This window comes from Fomitiporia mediterranea (assembly GCF_000271605.1).
Source record: "Fomitiporia mediterranea MF3/22 unplaced genomic scaffold FOMMEscaffold_1, whole genome shotgun sequence".
NCBI classification, from domain to species: Eukaryota; Fungi; Basidiomycota; class Agaricomycetes; order Hymenochaetales; family Hymenochaetaceae; genus Fomitiporia; species Fomitiporia mediterranea.
Window position 1 is genome coordinate 6,529,821 of NW_006760386.1, and position 13,438 is coordinate 6,543,258.

The following is a 13,438-nucleotide window of genomic DNA, read 5'->3' on the forward strand; positions in this document are numbered from 1 at the left end:
AGGGACGGAAGTCCTGAGTTCCAGTACAGAAGGGTGCAGAACCCTTGGAACTGAAGGTAAGAGAGTGGAGAATTGTAACAAAAGCAAAGCTTTGCTTCCATCCTTCACTGTTCAATGCACAGCTTGCTAAACTTGGCTCCCCTATCTGGTCATTATCCCTTAAGGTATTTGTTCTCCTAAGATCTATATGTCTAATTTGACAAACTACTGCCTCAGTACCAAATGCACTACTTAGCATCACCAAAATGTGCAGAGTCTGACAAGGCAATATATTTACATGTAATGTAGACTTTATAAGCAAATATAAGGATCCACAATATGCAAAAAATATATGTCTTAGCATTAAATCCCAATACATTTTTGTGTTTGTTTTACTGATGCTCTGTACAACCTTACTATTAGCAACTTCGAGAATATGTCTCCAACATGAGTAGAGGAGTCAAAGCATCCTGTCAGGGCTAGGCGATCACATGACAAGGCTTGGATATGTGCCATCTAGTGTAGGCATACAGAAGGGACTGATCAAAAGACATAAACACTGTCAAAAACATTCCTCTTCAAAGAATGTGCAATGTGCAAAGCCTTGTTGTTCACAGGTCTAAAAACAGTACTGATAACATTTAAGCAACCTTTTCTCTGATAGTATCGGCGTGTGTAAAGTCACCGTCGAATATTCTTCAGTGCTCAACTGCAACAGAGGAATACGGAAAACGACTAACTAATAGGAAGGAATAGAAAAAAAGAGACAGGAGGAGACTATACGAAGTACAAAGAATGCAATCATACTAATAAACCTAAATACGAAGGGTCAGTACTCAACAGCATCATCATCCTCATTACCCCCAGACCCTTCACGCTGCTTTTCCTTCTCACCCCCAGCCTGCGACTCTCGTGAGCCGTTCTCCTTGCCGTTTTCATCTACATCCATCTCGGTATCCTTGGGTCCGGTCTTTTCGGTCTTCTCAGTGGGTGAGTCTGTTGAGGTGGCGTCGGGACGATCTACTGCTGAGGAAGGGGGATTATCGCCGTCGCCGTCGTCTTGAGTGGTTCGACTGTTCAATACCGAAGCCACTTTTTTTCGCATGGTGGTGATTTCCTCGATGGATGTTGTTCGATCGGTCTTGAATTGTTCCCATTCCTTTTCTACGGCTTCCTTGACCTAAATAGAACGGACATCAACAATCTTGTAAACAAGGTATTAGAAAGTGTTCAAACATACCTGTGTTCTGCGCTTAGTGAGGAATGCCTCTTGCCTTGGCAGTAAGACAGCCGGGAGGTAGTATAATGGTGGAGGGTGCGAGCGTTTTGGTACGAAAGTTGACAGGTTGAATTCTTCCGAGTCTGTATCAGTAGGAGGAATAACGTCCTCGGTAAGGAGGAAGTTCGACAGTAACGTGAGATGTGATCGCCGGAATTTGTGCTATGGGATGACTGGTTAACTTGCATTAAGAATACAGGGACCGATGAGGACGTACAATAGAGTCCTTCAGTTGCAGGTCTTCTTCCTTGCGACTTGCAGTAATCTTGTCCTTTTTGGCCTCTTCGATTTGCCTGACGATGTCAGTCTCTTTTTTTAACTTGGATTGCAACCTCTGTTCGATAAGCATTCGCTTCTTCGCCTACATGCCATACGATTTATTAGTGATTTTCAAGAGGAATAAAGCAAAGCAGGGGGCATACCGCCTCACTGGCACTCCGCTCCTTATCCTCAGCCTTGGCTTTGTTCAACGTGTTGACAAGAACTCCAAACATAGATTTACCGCGCTTTCGTTCTCCACCACCGACACCGAGTGCCTGCAAGTTCAACCGAGGGCGCCTAGGGCCCGCCGCTGCGGATGCTGGTGCCGCTGGCGTGTCCTGCATCGCTGCGTCAACATCTTCTGCAGGAGGTGCTTGTTGAGGCCTACGCGAGTGTTAGACTAAACACTCATAGAAGACACTTAATTACTTACTCTTCCGTTGACATCGTTACTGCAGCCTTCGTTGTTGTACACGGTGGTGAAAGAACGTCGCGTGCAGCAGCCAACTGGGCGGATAATGTCTGGCGCGCCGATCACACGTGAGCTGATGATGCATTTGCCTCATTCAAGCCTAACTTGTTCCCATCCCTCATCTCACCATGCCACCGCAGGCAAAAGTACAAAAGCCTGTGGCTAGTCAGACTAAAAAATCAAGCGCAAAGCCTACGTGGAAGAAGCAAATTAGTCCCGAGGAGAAATCAAAACGTCTTTTTCGGTCATTGTGCGCTCAAATTGATGGAGGTCATTTCAAGAACGCACTAAAGACATGCGACAAGAGTGAGTTCTGCACGCCATTGCACATATGGTAATATAGTTTGTAATATAATTCCAATTAATTAGTTCTGCGAATCGATGCAAAGGATGCGGATGCCCTGCAGACAAAGTTATTCCTCCTGCTCCAAACAGATCAGTGCGGCCCCGCCCTCGAGCTCGTGGAGTCGCTCAGTGATTCTGCGTCCCGCGAATTTGAAAAGGCGTATGCCCTTTATAGACTTCACAGAGAAAATGAAGTAGCAGAATTACTACCTCGACTTAAAGCCTCTCAAGGAACTGACGCGGTGTATGACCGCGGCGTACTACACCTCGAGGCACAATTGGTGCGTTCGGATCTATTCATCCCTCACTCTTCACTTTTCATATTGATCTAATAAACCTCAAGGCATATCGACGGTGTGAATATCAGGACGCCTTCGATCTCTACACGCAGCTTCTTGATTCGTCTTCCGTGGTAGGCATTATGCCATTGATTTCATCAGTGTTACTGATTATCTTCTGGTTTGCACAGAATTCGGAAGAACATGCGGACCTAGTCACTAACCTCAATGCAGCTCAAGCACACCTTGATTTCCTTACGACAGGGTACCTTCACGCGCTCGATGACCTCCCTCCGAGTGTCACCAATAGCCTCGAGACTGCTCCTCCACCAGCTCCTCCTGGTAGCATGGCCCTCCCGAATGCAATCATCACTTCGTCACAAGCTCCAGGAACATCAACTCAACCTACGGAGACGAAGAAGAAGGTGCGGATGTCGCACGTGCCCAAGGGTGTCGTGCCCGGTGTTACCCCTCCTCCGGACTCGGAGAGGTGGATCAAGAAGAGCGAAAGGAGTACGTTTGGCCAAGGGATGGGGAAACGTAGAAAAACTGGAGGTGGTGCGACACAAGGAAGCGTGGCTGAACATCCTTCTGGTCACACTGCCAAGGCCGGAGGCGGGAAAAATAAGAAAAAGAAGTGACAAAATTTGTAGTGTGCGTCGAGTCTTCTCCCTTCCCGTGACTTAATCGATAATCTGCGTTGCTAGGTATCTATTCATCATACACCAGGATTCGCATCCCTGCCTGTCTCGCACGAGTGTGAATTATCAATCTATCAACACACGATTTATTAAAATTAAATTCGCGTACCATGAGCCGAACAATGCGGCAAAACACCAGGCTTTCTTCCAAATCCGAATGCCATGTCTCAAACCGCTAGCAGATAATATTTCCTTTGAACTGCTTCAAGATATTATTAAGACGTTCCCCATATTGATGAGTAGCAAGGCATGATTGCGGACGAGCGTCAAGCCGAGAAGTCCTTCAAGTGACGGAACTAACTCCAACCGGGCATCTAGGCCAATACTCCATGAAATGCGATCCACGCGTATTAAGACGTTCTTGCTCATGGTCATCCTCAAGTTTGTCGTGTGTTCCAATTTGCTGTCCTATAAGGGCTGGGTACCTACTGGCATTCTCCCTTCAAGGAGCTTGCTCTAATCTCTTTTAGCTTTGTCTATTCTGTCTTTGTGTTTTTGCTCACGATAAGCCATGTCTTCAGCGGGCATTCTCGGTGTTGTCATCCTTGCGATGTACGGTGACAGGACTCCGTACTACCAACATCCAATGACCTACCAGCAGGGGTACACCAAGCTTACACCTCTTGGTCAGGTCCGTCCTTCAACTTAACATTTCTCAAGAATACCGTTCATTTCCTGACATGCTATCTGGCCTTCTTTCCACACACGTGCTTGGCTCATGCCTTGTAGATGCAAGAACTGCAACTTGGTTCATACCTGCGCTCAGAATACCTCAACCCGACTTCAGCCAATGTAATTGCTGGGCTCCAGGCGGATGTCGTTGACGACAGACAGCTGCTTGTTCGCGCCGACAATGGCGGCGAAGGTGGTGCCATTGTCGATTCTTCTGTTGCTCTTTTACAGGGTTTGTTCCCGCCGACGCCGCGCTCTCGCACGGGCCTCGCGAATGGTACGACTGTTGTCGGGCCTATGGGTGGTTATCAGTACATCCCGAGTATGTATTTCACGAATGATGCGATTCTGAACTAAACTAACGAGCATTCTTTCTTAGTCGAGTCTGTTGAACCAATCCAGAGCATTCAGCTTGAAGGCTGGACCTCATGTCCGGTTAGTATTGAAATTCATCTCCGAGTATCTTGCTGACGGAGTCTACAGAACTTTGAGAAACACGTTAAAGACTTCTACAACTCCCCTGGATTCAAGAAAAAGGCAGAAGAAGCTGCACCGTTCCTGAATGCTGTGAAGCCCTACATCTTCGGTATTGACAACACTCTGGAGAACATGGTAAGTTTGACCTTAAAAAAGTTGTTTCCGTTGGTGGAAGAAAAAACTTACCTGGATTAATTCGTAGTGGAACGTAAGTCAAATTCCAAATGCTTTGAGGGATTCTGATTGGCGGAGCACCTCGTCAGATTTATGACTATTTACACACAAACTACATTCACAACGAGACATATGCTTTCCGTCTGCCGCCGACGTTCCTCCAACAGGCACAATATTGGGTTGACTATCACGAACATGGTGTCTTCACTGACGTTGCCAATCGTGGAATCGGGAATGGTATACTTGACCCATTTTTAATATAATTCCAATCAGAATGCTAATTGAAATCGGTTTGCTAGTTGCCGGGCGCACAGTGTTGCCTTCGATCATCTCGGCCTTAGAGCGTATTAACAATGCCGATGACCCTCTCCGTCTTGTCATTCAGGAAGTAAGCTACAAACCGCTCATTTCGTTGTTCAATATCACAAATGTCACTGCTCGTTACCCTGAATTGGACGGTCTTCGTACGTATTCGTCTTTGCATTACTAGATATTTTTTAATGTATTTGGTGGCCAGCCACGTATGCATCTGCACTCGCATTGGAGCTCCGCGACAACGAGGAGGGCGAGACGTTCATTCGCGCCAAGTTCAAGAACGGTACGAGCGACTTTGAGGAAATTCACTTGTTCAGCCACAGAGACGATATTGCGTTGAACGAGTTACTTTACCGTCTTGATGTCAGTCTCCCCCTTTCGTCCTACCATAGCCTCCCGTCCGATTCGGCAAATGCTGATGTATTCTTGTCTTAGCTGACATCCATCGGTTCGACCGCTCATTGGTGCCGCGTCTGCGGTCAACGTTCCGCACGTGGATGCAATATATGTAACCGCGAAGAGTACGATCCTAGCATCGCCACTCTTGTCTCCACCTCAAATGAATCGTGTATCCAACGCATCGCGGGAGCCCTCTCTTCTCCCTCTGCACAGCTCATCTCCGCGGTACTCTTTGCGTGCCTGGCGTTCCTCGGGTTGTACAAGTTGTATGCTGCGCGTTCGGGTACGATGAGATTGAGGGGTGGATATGATCCACTGCCGACGTCTGCTCAGGTATTTGGATATTATCGTTTTGAGGACTTGATTGGGAATGCTGAACTTGACGTTTTTAATTTTAATTCCTTGAAATTCATGGATAGTATGTTGATGAACCAGCGATGACGAAAGGACGGGGTCGTTTCTGATTCAGGGATGACGGCTGTTGAAATAGCTTTGGTGGTCATCTGCATTACAAACTCTGATGCACTGTCTGCAAAGAGTTACTAATTAATTTTCTTGCCATTCTCACCAAGGACTGTTCATTATTTATGTTCCCTTTTCTCTGAAAAAACTCTTTGTAATATAACGTTTCATAAAACACGCTGGCGTTATTCCTTACCTTCTGTCTCGTGCGATCCGTGTCTGTAGAATCTGCATATTTTGGACAGTCCTTATCTCGAGACATTGCTTTTGTACAGTTATGCGGTAGTTTATAAATACTACTGATCTCCTTGGCGTTTCTCGCAGGAACGCAGACTGAAGAGCGCTCAACGTTATTGAGAGACAGAATCCCGACGTCAGTCGGTTTTTCCATCCAAACCCGCGTGCTATACAGCAATTCTCCGAACATTGCGCAGACTACTGTGCGAAGGCCCGAATGTATATGCTATGTAAAGTTTGGGTTTGAAAGGAAATTAATATAGTATATATGGCCTGTGGCTATCCGTTCGTACACCGTTAAGTTACGTCGGAGAGGCACTCTGTCCATGCTTTCTTCTTCACGACGCTAAGTATAGCCCACTGAGCATTGTATAAATGCGTTTCTGTATTTATTTCGTTCCTATATTGGAAGTCTTCCAAGCAGCATATGGTCGCGTTCCGTGTCCGATCCGCTTCTCAAATTCTTCAGATAGGTCAAGCACGGCGTTCGTGAGTCTGGGAGTAAATCGAATACCTAGCCTCAGTATTCCCAAAGTGTAGTGAGGCTCTTGCTTGCCGAACTGTCGAGCATTGTATCAAGACGGGAATGCCATAAATTCCACGAAAAAATCGCCTTTTTACAGACGCGCTTCGGCTTCAGATTTCTCCGTCTCGCCTCGATCATCCGCTCAACCTGCCGCCATCTGTCAAAACGCGATTTAGGTCTCCCACATTGTGCCAATCACTACATCCAGAAGTCGATGGGAGACAAGTTTGTAAGGTATTAGGAACGTAGGATGATGATGCCCCTTATCCTATAAGGTAAAGAAGCGAAAAACCCGAACGTGTGCCGAAGGTTTGAGCATGTGCCCTCCGAGGACCACCTGTTTCTGGAGCGCTATTTTTTCATCAACTCGGAGATAGTAGATTGAATAAATAGAGGATGGACATCTATCATCTAGTTGGTTTGCGACCCTTCGCCATCCAGTGGTCCCCGTCGTTTTGTTCTTGTACGTGAAGAGATTTTGAAAAATGTCAAGTTCAGACTCTGGTGTACTTGGTGTCGTTGTCCTCGCGCGTCATGGGGACCGTCAAGGGTTCTATCAAGACCCGCTCACATATACGGCGTCGCAGACGACTATCACGCCGCTCGGAAATGTATGCTAATTCCTATTCTCTATCCACCGTCAGATATCCAATCTATAATCTTTTCTGAAGGTCCAAGAATTCTTGCTCGGCGAGACACTGCGGACGATGTACATGGAGAACAACTCCTCTCTCCTCATTCAAGGCATAAACACGGCATTATTCGACCAAGAGCAGGTCAAAGTTCGTGCAGATGCAAGTGACGAAGGCGGAGTCATTTTCGATTCTGCGGTGTCTGTCGTCCAAGGTCTCTGGCCTCCGACGAACCTGTCGAGTACAACGTTGGCGAACGGGACCGTCGTTACTGCACCACTCAATGGGTATCAATACGTTCCAAGTGCGTTGAGTTGTGGTGTCCTTATCTGATAGAAATGGCATTGATTATCGGTGCAATTTAGTTGAGAGCGTGGAAGCTGATGAGGATGTTTCGCTGGAGGGCTGGGTTTCATGTGACGTAAGCGAACAAATGAAACCAAATTGACTGCTGGAAAACAAGGCTGATCATGCATTTCTTTCCGTAGCCGTTCAACGATGCGACAGCGGCATTTTACAATTCGTCGCTCTTCAAGCAAGTTGCGAGTGATAATGCGGCATTCCTTCAATCATTGCCTCCGTTCCTCGATGGACGAAGTGTCTCGCTTGTCAACAGTAAGTTCTCAATAGACGCGTTCTTTGAACTTGATCCCGACTGACTTTCTCTTTTATAGTGTGGAATGTAGGATAAAATAAATTCGCACAAACATCATACACTAATATTGTGGAATAGATATTTGACTACATGACTGTTCAATCTGTCCACAACGCGACATTCGCAAACAACTTGCCTGACGGATTCCTAGAGCGTGCGCGTGCCCTTGCGAACTTCCACGAATATGGCGTGTTCAGCTCCCTGCAGATCGATGGAATAGGAAACAGTTAGTCGTTAGTCCATCTCTGACCTTAAACACTGACTTTGTGTATCGTAGTTGCTGGACGAGCAATCTTACCATCCATCATTGAGGGCATGGAAAACGTTGCAAACTCATCAGTCCCACTCAAACTTTATTACGAGGCAATCAGCTACAAACCTTTCTTGTCCCTGTTCAATATGACCGGTCTTGCGGAGACTTATCCTCAGCTTGCAGGTGTCGGTACGGACATTTTTTATTCGTTTCTTTGCGTTCAATCTCTAATTCCATCTCTAAATAATATCGGTCAACCAGTCAACTACGCTGCATCAACCGTCTTCGAACTACGCGCAGGCAACACACCAAACGACCCAATGATCCGGTTCAAGTTCAAGAACGGCACAGACGACACCTTCAACACCTTCAACCTCTTCGGCCAATCAGGCGACGTTCCACTCTCGCTCTTCAAATCTAAACTCCAATTTGCCGCGATCAATAGCACAGTGGATTGGTGTACCGTATGTAACAACAACGAGGATCGTGGATGCGTGGCACTTGCGACTGCTAGAGCAACGGGTGCAGCGAGTGAGCATCATAGGCTGACTCCTGCTGCAGCTGGTGCGGTGGGCGCCGCTGTGACCATTGGAGCATTTGTCGCTGCGCTTGGTATTCTGGCGTTCCTTGGATTGATTTCGTTTGGAAGGAGGCCTAAGAGTGGGCACGGAACAAATGGCTCGGTATGTTCTTACTTTCCAATCGAAGATAACGCGTTGTGTTGAATGTCCTTAATAGCATTCATCTACCGAGAAACTTGACTATGAAAGGGATCGACACTCCGCATGATTTTTTAATATTGGTGATTTGTAAGGGTACTGATGATCTGTCTTTTTATTTGTACGATGTATGCGTTAACGTTTGTAACGGCGATGAGATCTGCAAATTTTTCGTTTTACTCAGGCCTACTCGTCTCGACTTTTCCGACTTCTCGCATGCCCTTGGGAATGCCATACGCTATTTCAGGTGCTTCTTACGTCACTTCGGTGCTTTTGATAACTCTCTGTGCCTGCAGTTTTATTGTTCAAGTAATCTCATCAAAGAAACCGAGCTTCCGGAGACGAGAAATCATTTTTTTTGTCTGCTCAAAGGCTTTGTCGTCTTATTGCAGACAGACAAACCCCTTTTGTTATGGAATTGGACCGGATGAAAGGCTTTGCTCTTTGTCCTTTATCTCTTTGTTTATCCAGAGTTTGGTACCACGATTCTATGGCCTGGGACCAACCTACATATATAGGCTCGCTGGCAAACGACTCTCCTTCAGTATCTTGCCTCTTAACCAACATTGTACGAAGTGCATCCGTCCGGCTTCATGACACGCAGAATTCATTCTCAAAGCTCGCAGACAGGCTTTCTGGAGTCTTTACATGCATAACCTGATGTGAACACATTTTGCACGCTATCGTTGTTGATGTGGCAGGTTAAGCAGGTTAAATATGAGGACCATTGATCATTATTGTCCCACACATCGATGCGTACTAGCACTTTCTTCTTGCAGTTGAGGCATGGCAGGTACCCACAAAGTAGGTGCCGATGTCTTCAACTTAAAAGACGTCTGATTGCTTTGAGCACGATGTCGAGTTATTAGGCTTGGCTGCATTCTCTCATTTATAAGTTAAGCTATCGAGGTGTGGAAATAAGGATGTGCATTGTATTAAATTATCTTCTTACTAAGATAATCTGCAGATCCTAGGATGTGTCAAGCATGCATCCATGACAGTATCTCATGAGTCATTATATGCCTCAGACGTCTGCTCATCTTACCCCGTGCTTTTGGAATCTCCTGCATTGGGGAGTGTGACGTGGTTATCAAGCCAACAAGTATGAATGTACAATGATGTGCATTAGTGATAGTAGAATTATGGTGCTAGAGTGTAGGGTGAGCAAATGACGGGCAGAAGAGTTGGGCTTGCCTTCTCATGCTTATATTTGTTGCTCATTCAAGTACGAGCTGTCTCGCTTTCTTTGTTATGCATTCCGTTCGAACTCGGAACCCATGCCTTCGAGTGGAGGTGCAATGAAGTGGAGAGTTTAACAAGTAGTACTTGTCAGTGAGAATAGGTAAGGGAAAGGTATGACGAACCTTTTGAGTCTGTGTAGAGATGAAATAAATTTAAGATGTACATTTTTCAAACTTATTTGATTGCTCGAATACATCCCGGTCTAAATTAGGAAGGTGTACAGCGCTTATTGTCGGCTGCCGCCAATCGTGCACGTCAACCACGCTCTCCTCCTACTCTCCCCCTCTTCCTCCTCTTCCTCGGCATTGCTCTCTTCCTCAATTTGACTCTTGGATTTCTCACTCTGGGGTCAATTCTGAGCTTTGACTCTTGCCTTCCTGTAAAAGGTGCCCTAAGTTCCGAACGCGGCGCATTGTACGTCGCCACGCGTGTCACGCGGTGTGCGGTCACCGATCGGCTGAAACTTCAATTCTGGTCCGCAGTCAGTGGAAGGCTCGGAATCCTGGACAAAGCATCGAACTCACCGCTACTTAAAGAGACGCAACGACGTTTGAATTTTCAAACTAATTCGTTGACATGGCCAAGTCTCGAGCAGCCTCTCCTCCGACACGAAACGCGCGAATGTTCAACAATGTTGTGCTCCGTATGTTTCTCGCATTCGTGATAGTGGTTTGGATACCGACTATCTCTGCGTCGGAGCACGTTTACGTTGCGCGAGAGGGATCACTTACTGTTCCGACTGTGACTTTAACGTCTAATAGTGCATCTGGAAGCGGATCAGGATCGAGTACGGGAACGTCTTCGAACGCTTCGGCAACACCTGTAGCAACAACGACAACAGAGCTCACGACGAGCTCGGGTCCAGTGAGCAACAGGTTTTTTTTTCTTTATTTGTTCTTTTGTTCAGCTTTACCGCGCTGGCGAGAACGTCTTTCTGTGATATTCGTAATCCGGAACTCTTGCTATATTTACTTCGCTAGATATCTTGCCTTTCAATTCGTCTATTCTGCCACTCTTGCTTCCTTCGCACATCTCATCTGAAATCCCGCTAATGCAACTATGCCAATTACAGGGCGGAACGTCGGCGTTCTTAACCACCGTCACGACACTCATTATTCCTGGTAGCACTTCAACTAATATTTCTTCCACATCAACATCGACTGCCTTCCCGAGCTTAAGCACCTATTCTCCTTGTGGTTAGTCTATTCCATTGATTTGATACGTGTTAACTTAACTAACGTGTGTAACAAAGTGGTAAACTGCTTGCAATCTGGCGTTGGAGCACCAAATTGCTCTAGTATCACAGATACTGCATGTTACTGCGTCAGGTGGGGTCGTCCTTATTTCTGTAAACTTACTCTCGCTTATCTTTATTTTTTTTCTACTAGCGCGGCATTCACATCAACTCTTGTCGGTTGTGTCACGAACCAATGTCCAGATGAATTGACTACTGCAGAGCACCTCGCACAGCTATTCTGCAACGTCGCCTCTCCGAGTGTCTCCCTTGCATTCCCCGCTCCTACCACCTCCGGCACTATAAACACGAGTAGCACAACTACAACGTCTGCGACTACGAGTCAAACTGGAAACGCCGCTATGCGATTGGGTGTCTGGGAGTTTAGCTCGACTCTAGGTCTTGGTTTGGGTTTGAGCATTGTGGGATTCATCTTTGGCTCCGTGTCTTGCTGGTAGTACCAAGTAATCAGGGACTCGGAATGTGTCAGTTGTTTCGATTCGGGGTGTATTCGTTCTTTCTTACTCATTCGTTTACTAGCACAAGATTTATATCGTTCTCTATCGTTTTCCCTTTTTCCCCTGCATGGACTTCTCGCTGTATGCACGGTACCAAGTGGATTTTCCCCCGCACATATTCTTTAATGAGACATTTCTTATTTATTTGGGTCAAAGAAGTATGGGTTGGTTTGTCTGAAAGTGTGCGGAGCAGAATTAGGTTATATGATTAGTACTGACAATTATTGTCAATGATGTGCATACACCAGTGCATTGAGGGAGGACAAGCAAATGCAGTACTATTAATAGGCATTGCTGATATATTCATATTAAGGAAACCAAGCATACTTTTCGTAATATTATACAACAGGTTATAGGAGTTGTACATGGCAGACATGTTGTTGCAAATAATGCAGAAAGGACCAGCTTGAACGTTACGATGGAGGTGGCTGTGTAAGTGGACGACTTTAGAAAGGAACCACCTGCTTAAAATTGAAGCAAAAACTTAGAATATTCAGAATGTTGCTTGCATTAATTCATGCCTCTCATAATAGTATTAATAAGTACCAACACAAGCAGTGCTGACCAGATAACTTATAGTACTCTTCTCAGCCATCTCTGGTGGACCACCCCAAAGAGACTTGTAGAATGAGAATTTTGTTCCTGTGCACAACTGTACTGTACTAATATGTGCTACTTTGATAGACTATCAAGCCATTGAATCACTGATTATCACTCAATTCAAAACTGTTGTGTGCAGACAGCAAATATAGAAACTGTCTTTCCATTCATATTCTGATTTGGAACAAGTTCTAAATCCACAGCTGATTTTTCTATAACCTGTGTAATCGATATTTACTGTTTTACCTTTCCAAGTCATCAATTGCAGCATGAAGCCAATCTACAATGTTTTCCTCCACTTCTCCTTGTGTTTCGCAATAGTAATACGCAAGGCTTAACCCCATCCGTGGGTCCTCTCCTGGCATATGTACTGTAACACTATGTGTCAGAAGGCGAAAGGACATACATGAGAGTGCATTTTTAATGTCCAAACTCACTGAATCCTGCGTAATCTTTGCCTTCCAGAAGAGGATGCGGTCTGTTATCCGAGTCCACCCGCATATAAACGGAAGCAGCCACCTTTTGTCCTGTTGACGGAACCAACTTATTGACTGAATCAAATTAATGGTTGTATGAAACTTCACTTTGACTGTAACTTACGAGACCCACATCACGAAAAAGTCTTAAGTATTGTATTCACTTGTAATCCTATACATTTTGTACCTTTTATAAAATTTGTCAATGTTAATATAATCTTCATAGGGGGTTAAGCAATGATAGTACAATGTTAAATAAGTAAACAAGAATACTTTTAAAACTTGGCAATTACAATTATAATTGTGTAAATTGTCAAGTTATACAAGTGATTATAATATACTTCCTAAGATTACAAGGTTAAGACATACTTATTAATTTGTGACAGTATAATATCTACTTATAATGCTTATAAGCCATTACAAGCATTTGAATCACTTCCTTTTGCTTTGGATACAATTTTTTATCAAATAATTTATAAAATATAATTATATTTAATTATTTAATACAAAATAATAAATAGATACATTATTT

At 45.1% G+C, this 13,438-nt stretch overlaps 6 protein-coding genes across 6 annotated transcripts; 5 read left to right on the forward strand and 1 right to left on the reverse strand.

The window, feature by feature from the left end:
- Positions 1 to 808: 808 nt before the first annotated feature.
- FOMMEDRAFT_74921 (uncharacterized protein) lies at positions 809 to 1,863 on the reverse strand (the record flags this gene model as incomplete). Its single annotated transcript, XM_007262142.1, has 4 exons — positions 809 to 1,159; positions 1,220 to 1,420; positions 1,476 to 1,619; positions 1,681 to 1,863. 4 exons carry the CDS (start codon positions 1,861 to 1,863, stop codon positions 809 to 811), a joined length of 879 nt encoding a protein of 292 aa, XP_007262204.1.
- Positions 1,864 to 2,115: 252 nt separating this feature from the next.
- FOMMEDRAFT_101709 (uncharacterized protein) lies at positions 2,116 to 3,426 on the forward strand. Its single transcript, XM_007262143.1, has 5 exons — positions 2,116 to 2,297; positions 2,361 to 2,617; positions 2,680 to 2,748; positions 2,806 to 3,268; positions 3,322 to 3,426. The coding sequence occupies exons 1-4, from the start codon at positions 2,120 to 2,122 to the stop codon at positions 3,253 to 3,255; spliced, it is 954 nt and encodes a 317-aa protein (XP_007262205.1). The 5' UTR covers positions 2,116 to 2,119; the 3' UTR covers positions 3,256 to 3,268; positions 3,322 to 3,426.
- Positions 3,427 to 3,865: 439 nt separating this feature from the next.
- FOMMEDRAFT_131132 (phosphoglycerate mutase-like protein) lies at positions 3,866 to 5,816 on the forward strand (the record flags this gene model as incomplete). Its single annotated transcript, XM_007262144.1, has 9 exons — positions 3,866 to 3,946; positions 4,045 to 4,309; positions 4,367 to 4,422; positions 4,471 to 4,599; positions 4,728 to 4,875; positions 4,938 to 5,102; positions 5,156 to 5,316; positions 5,389 to 5,685; positions 5,772 to 5,816. 9 exons carry the CDS (start codon positions 3,866 to 3,868, stop codon positions 5,814 to 5,816), a joined length of 1,347 nt encoding a protein of 448 aa, XP_007262206.1.
- Positions 5,817 to 7,008: 1,192 nt separating this feature from the next.
- FOMMEDRAFT_101713 (phosphoglycerate mutase-like protein) lies at positions 7,009 to 9,155 on the forward strand. The gene is made up of 9 exons (XM_007262145.1): positions 7,009 to 7,188; positions 7,249 to 7,513; positions 7,575 to 7,630; positions 7,698 to 7,824; positions 7,884 to 7,891; positions 7,943 to 8,090; positions 8,142 to 8,306; positions 8,379 to 8,800; positions 8,856 to 9,155. The coding sequence occupies exons 1-9, from the start codon at positions 7,063 to 7,065 to the stop codon at positions 8,904 to 8,906; spliced, it is 1,368 nt and encodes a 455-aa protein (XP_007262207.1). The 5' UTR covers positions 7,009 to 7,062; the 3' UTR covers positions 8,907 to 9,155.
- A 675-nt stretch (positions 9,156 to 9,830) lies between these two features.
- On the forward strand, positions 9,831 to 10,612 carry FOMMEDRAFT_150994 (uncharacterized protein; the record flags this gene model as incomplete). Its single annotated transcript, XM_007262146.1, has 3 exons — positions 9,831 to 9,938; positions 10,290 to 10,492; positions 10,561 to 10,612. 3 exons carry the CDS (start codon positions 9,831 to 9,833, stop codon positions 10,610 to 10,612), a joined length of 363 nt encoding a protein of 120 aa, XP_007262208.1.
- A 42-nt stretch (positions 10,613 to 10,654) lies between these two features.
- On the forward strand, positions 10,655 to 11,770 carry FOMMEDRAFT_150995 (uncharacterized protein; the record flags this gene model as incomplete). The annotated part of the gene is made up of 4 exons (XM_007262147.1): positions 10,655 to 10,942; positions 11,151 to 11,274; positions 11,331 to 11,406; positions 11,467 to 11,770. 4 exons carry the CDS (start codon positions 10,655 to 10,657, stop codon positions 11,768 to 11,770), a joined length of 792 nt encoding a protein of 263 aa, XP_007262209.1.
- Positions 11,771 to 13,438: the final 1,668 nt, after the last annotated feature.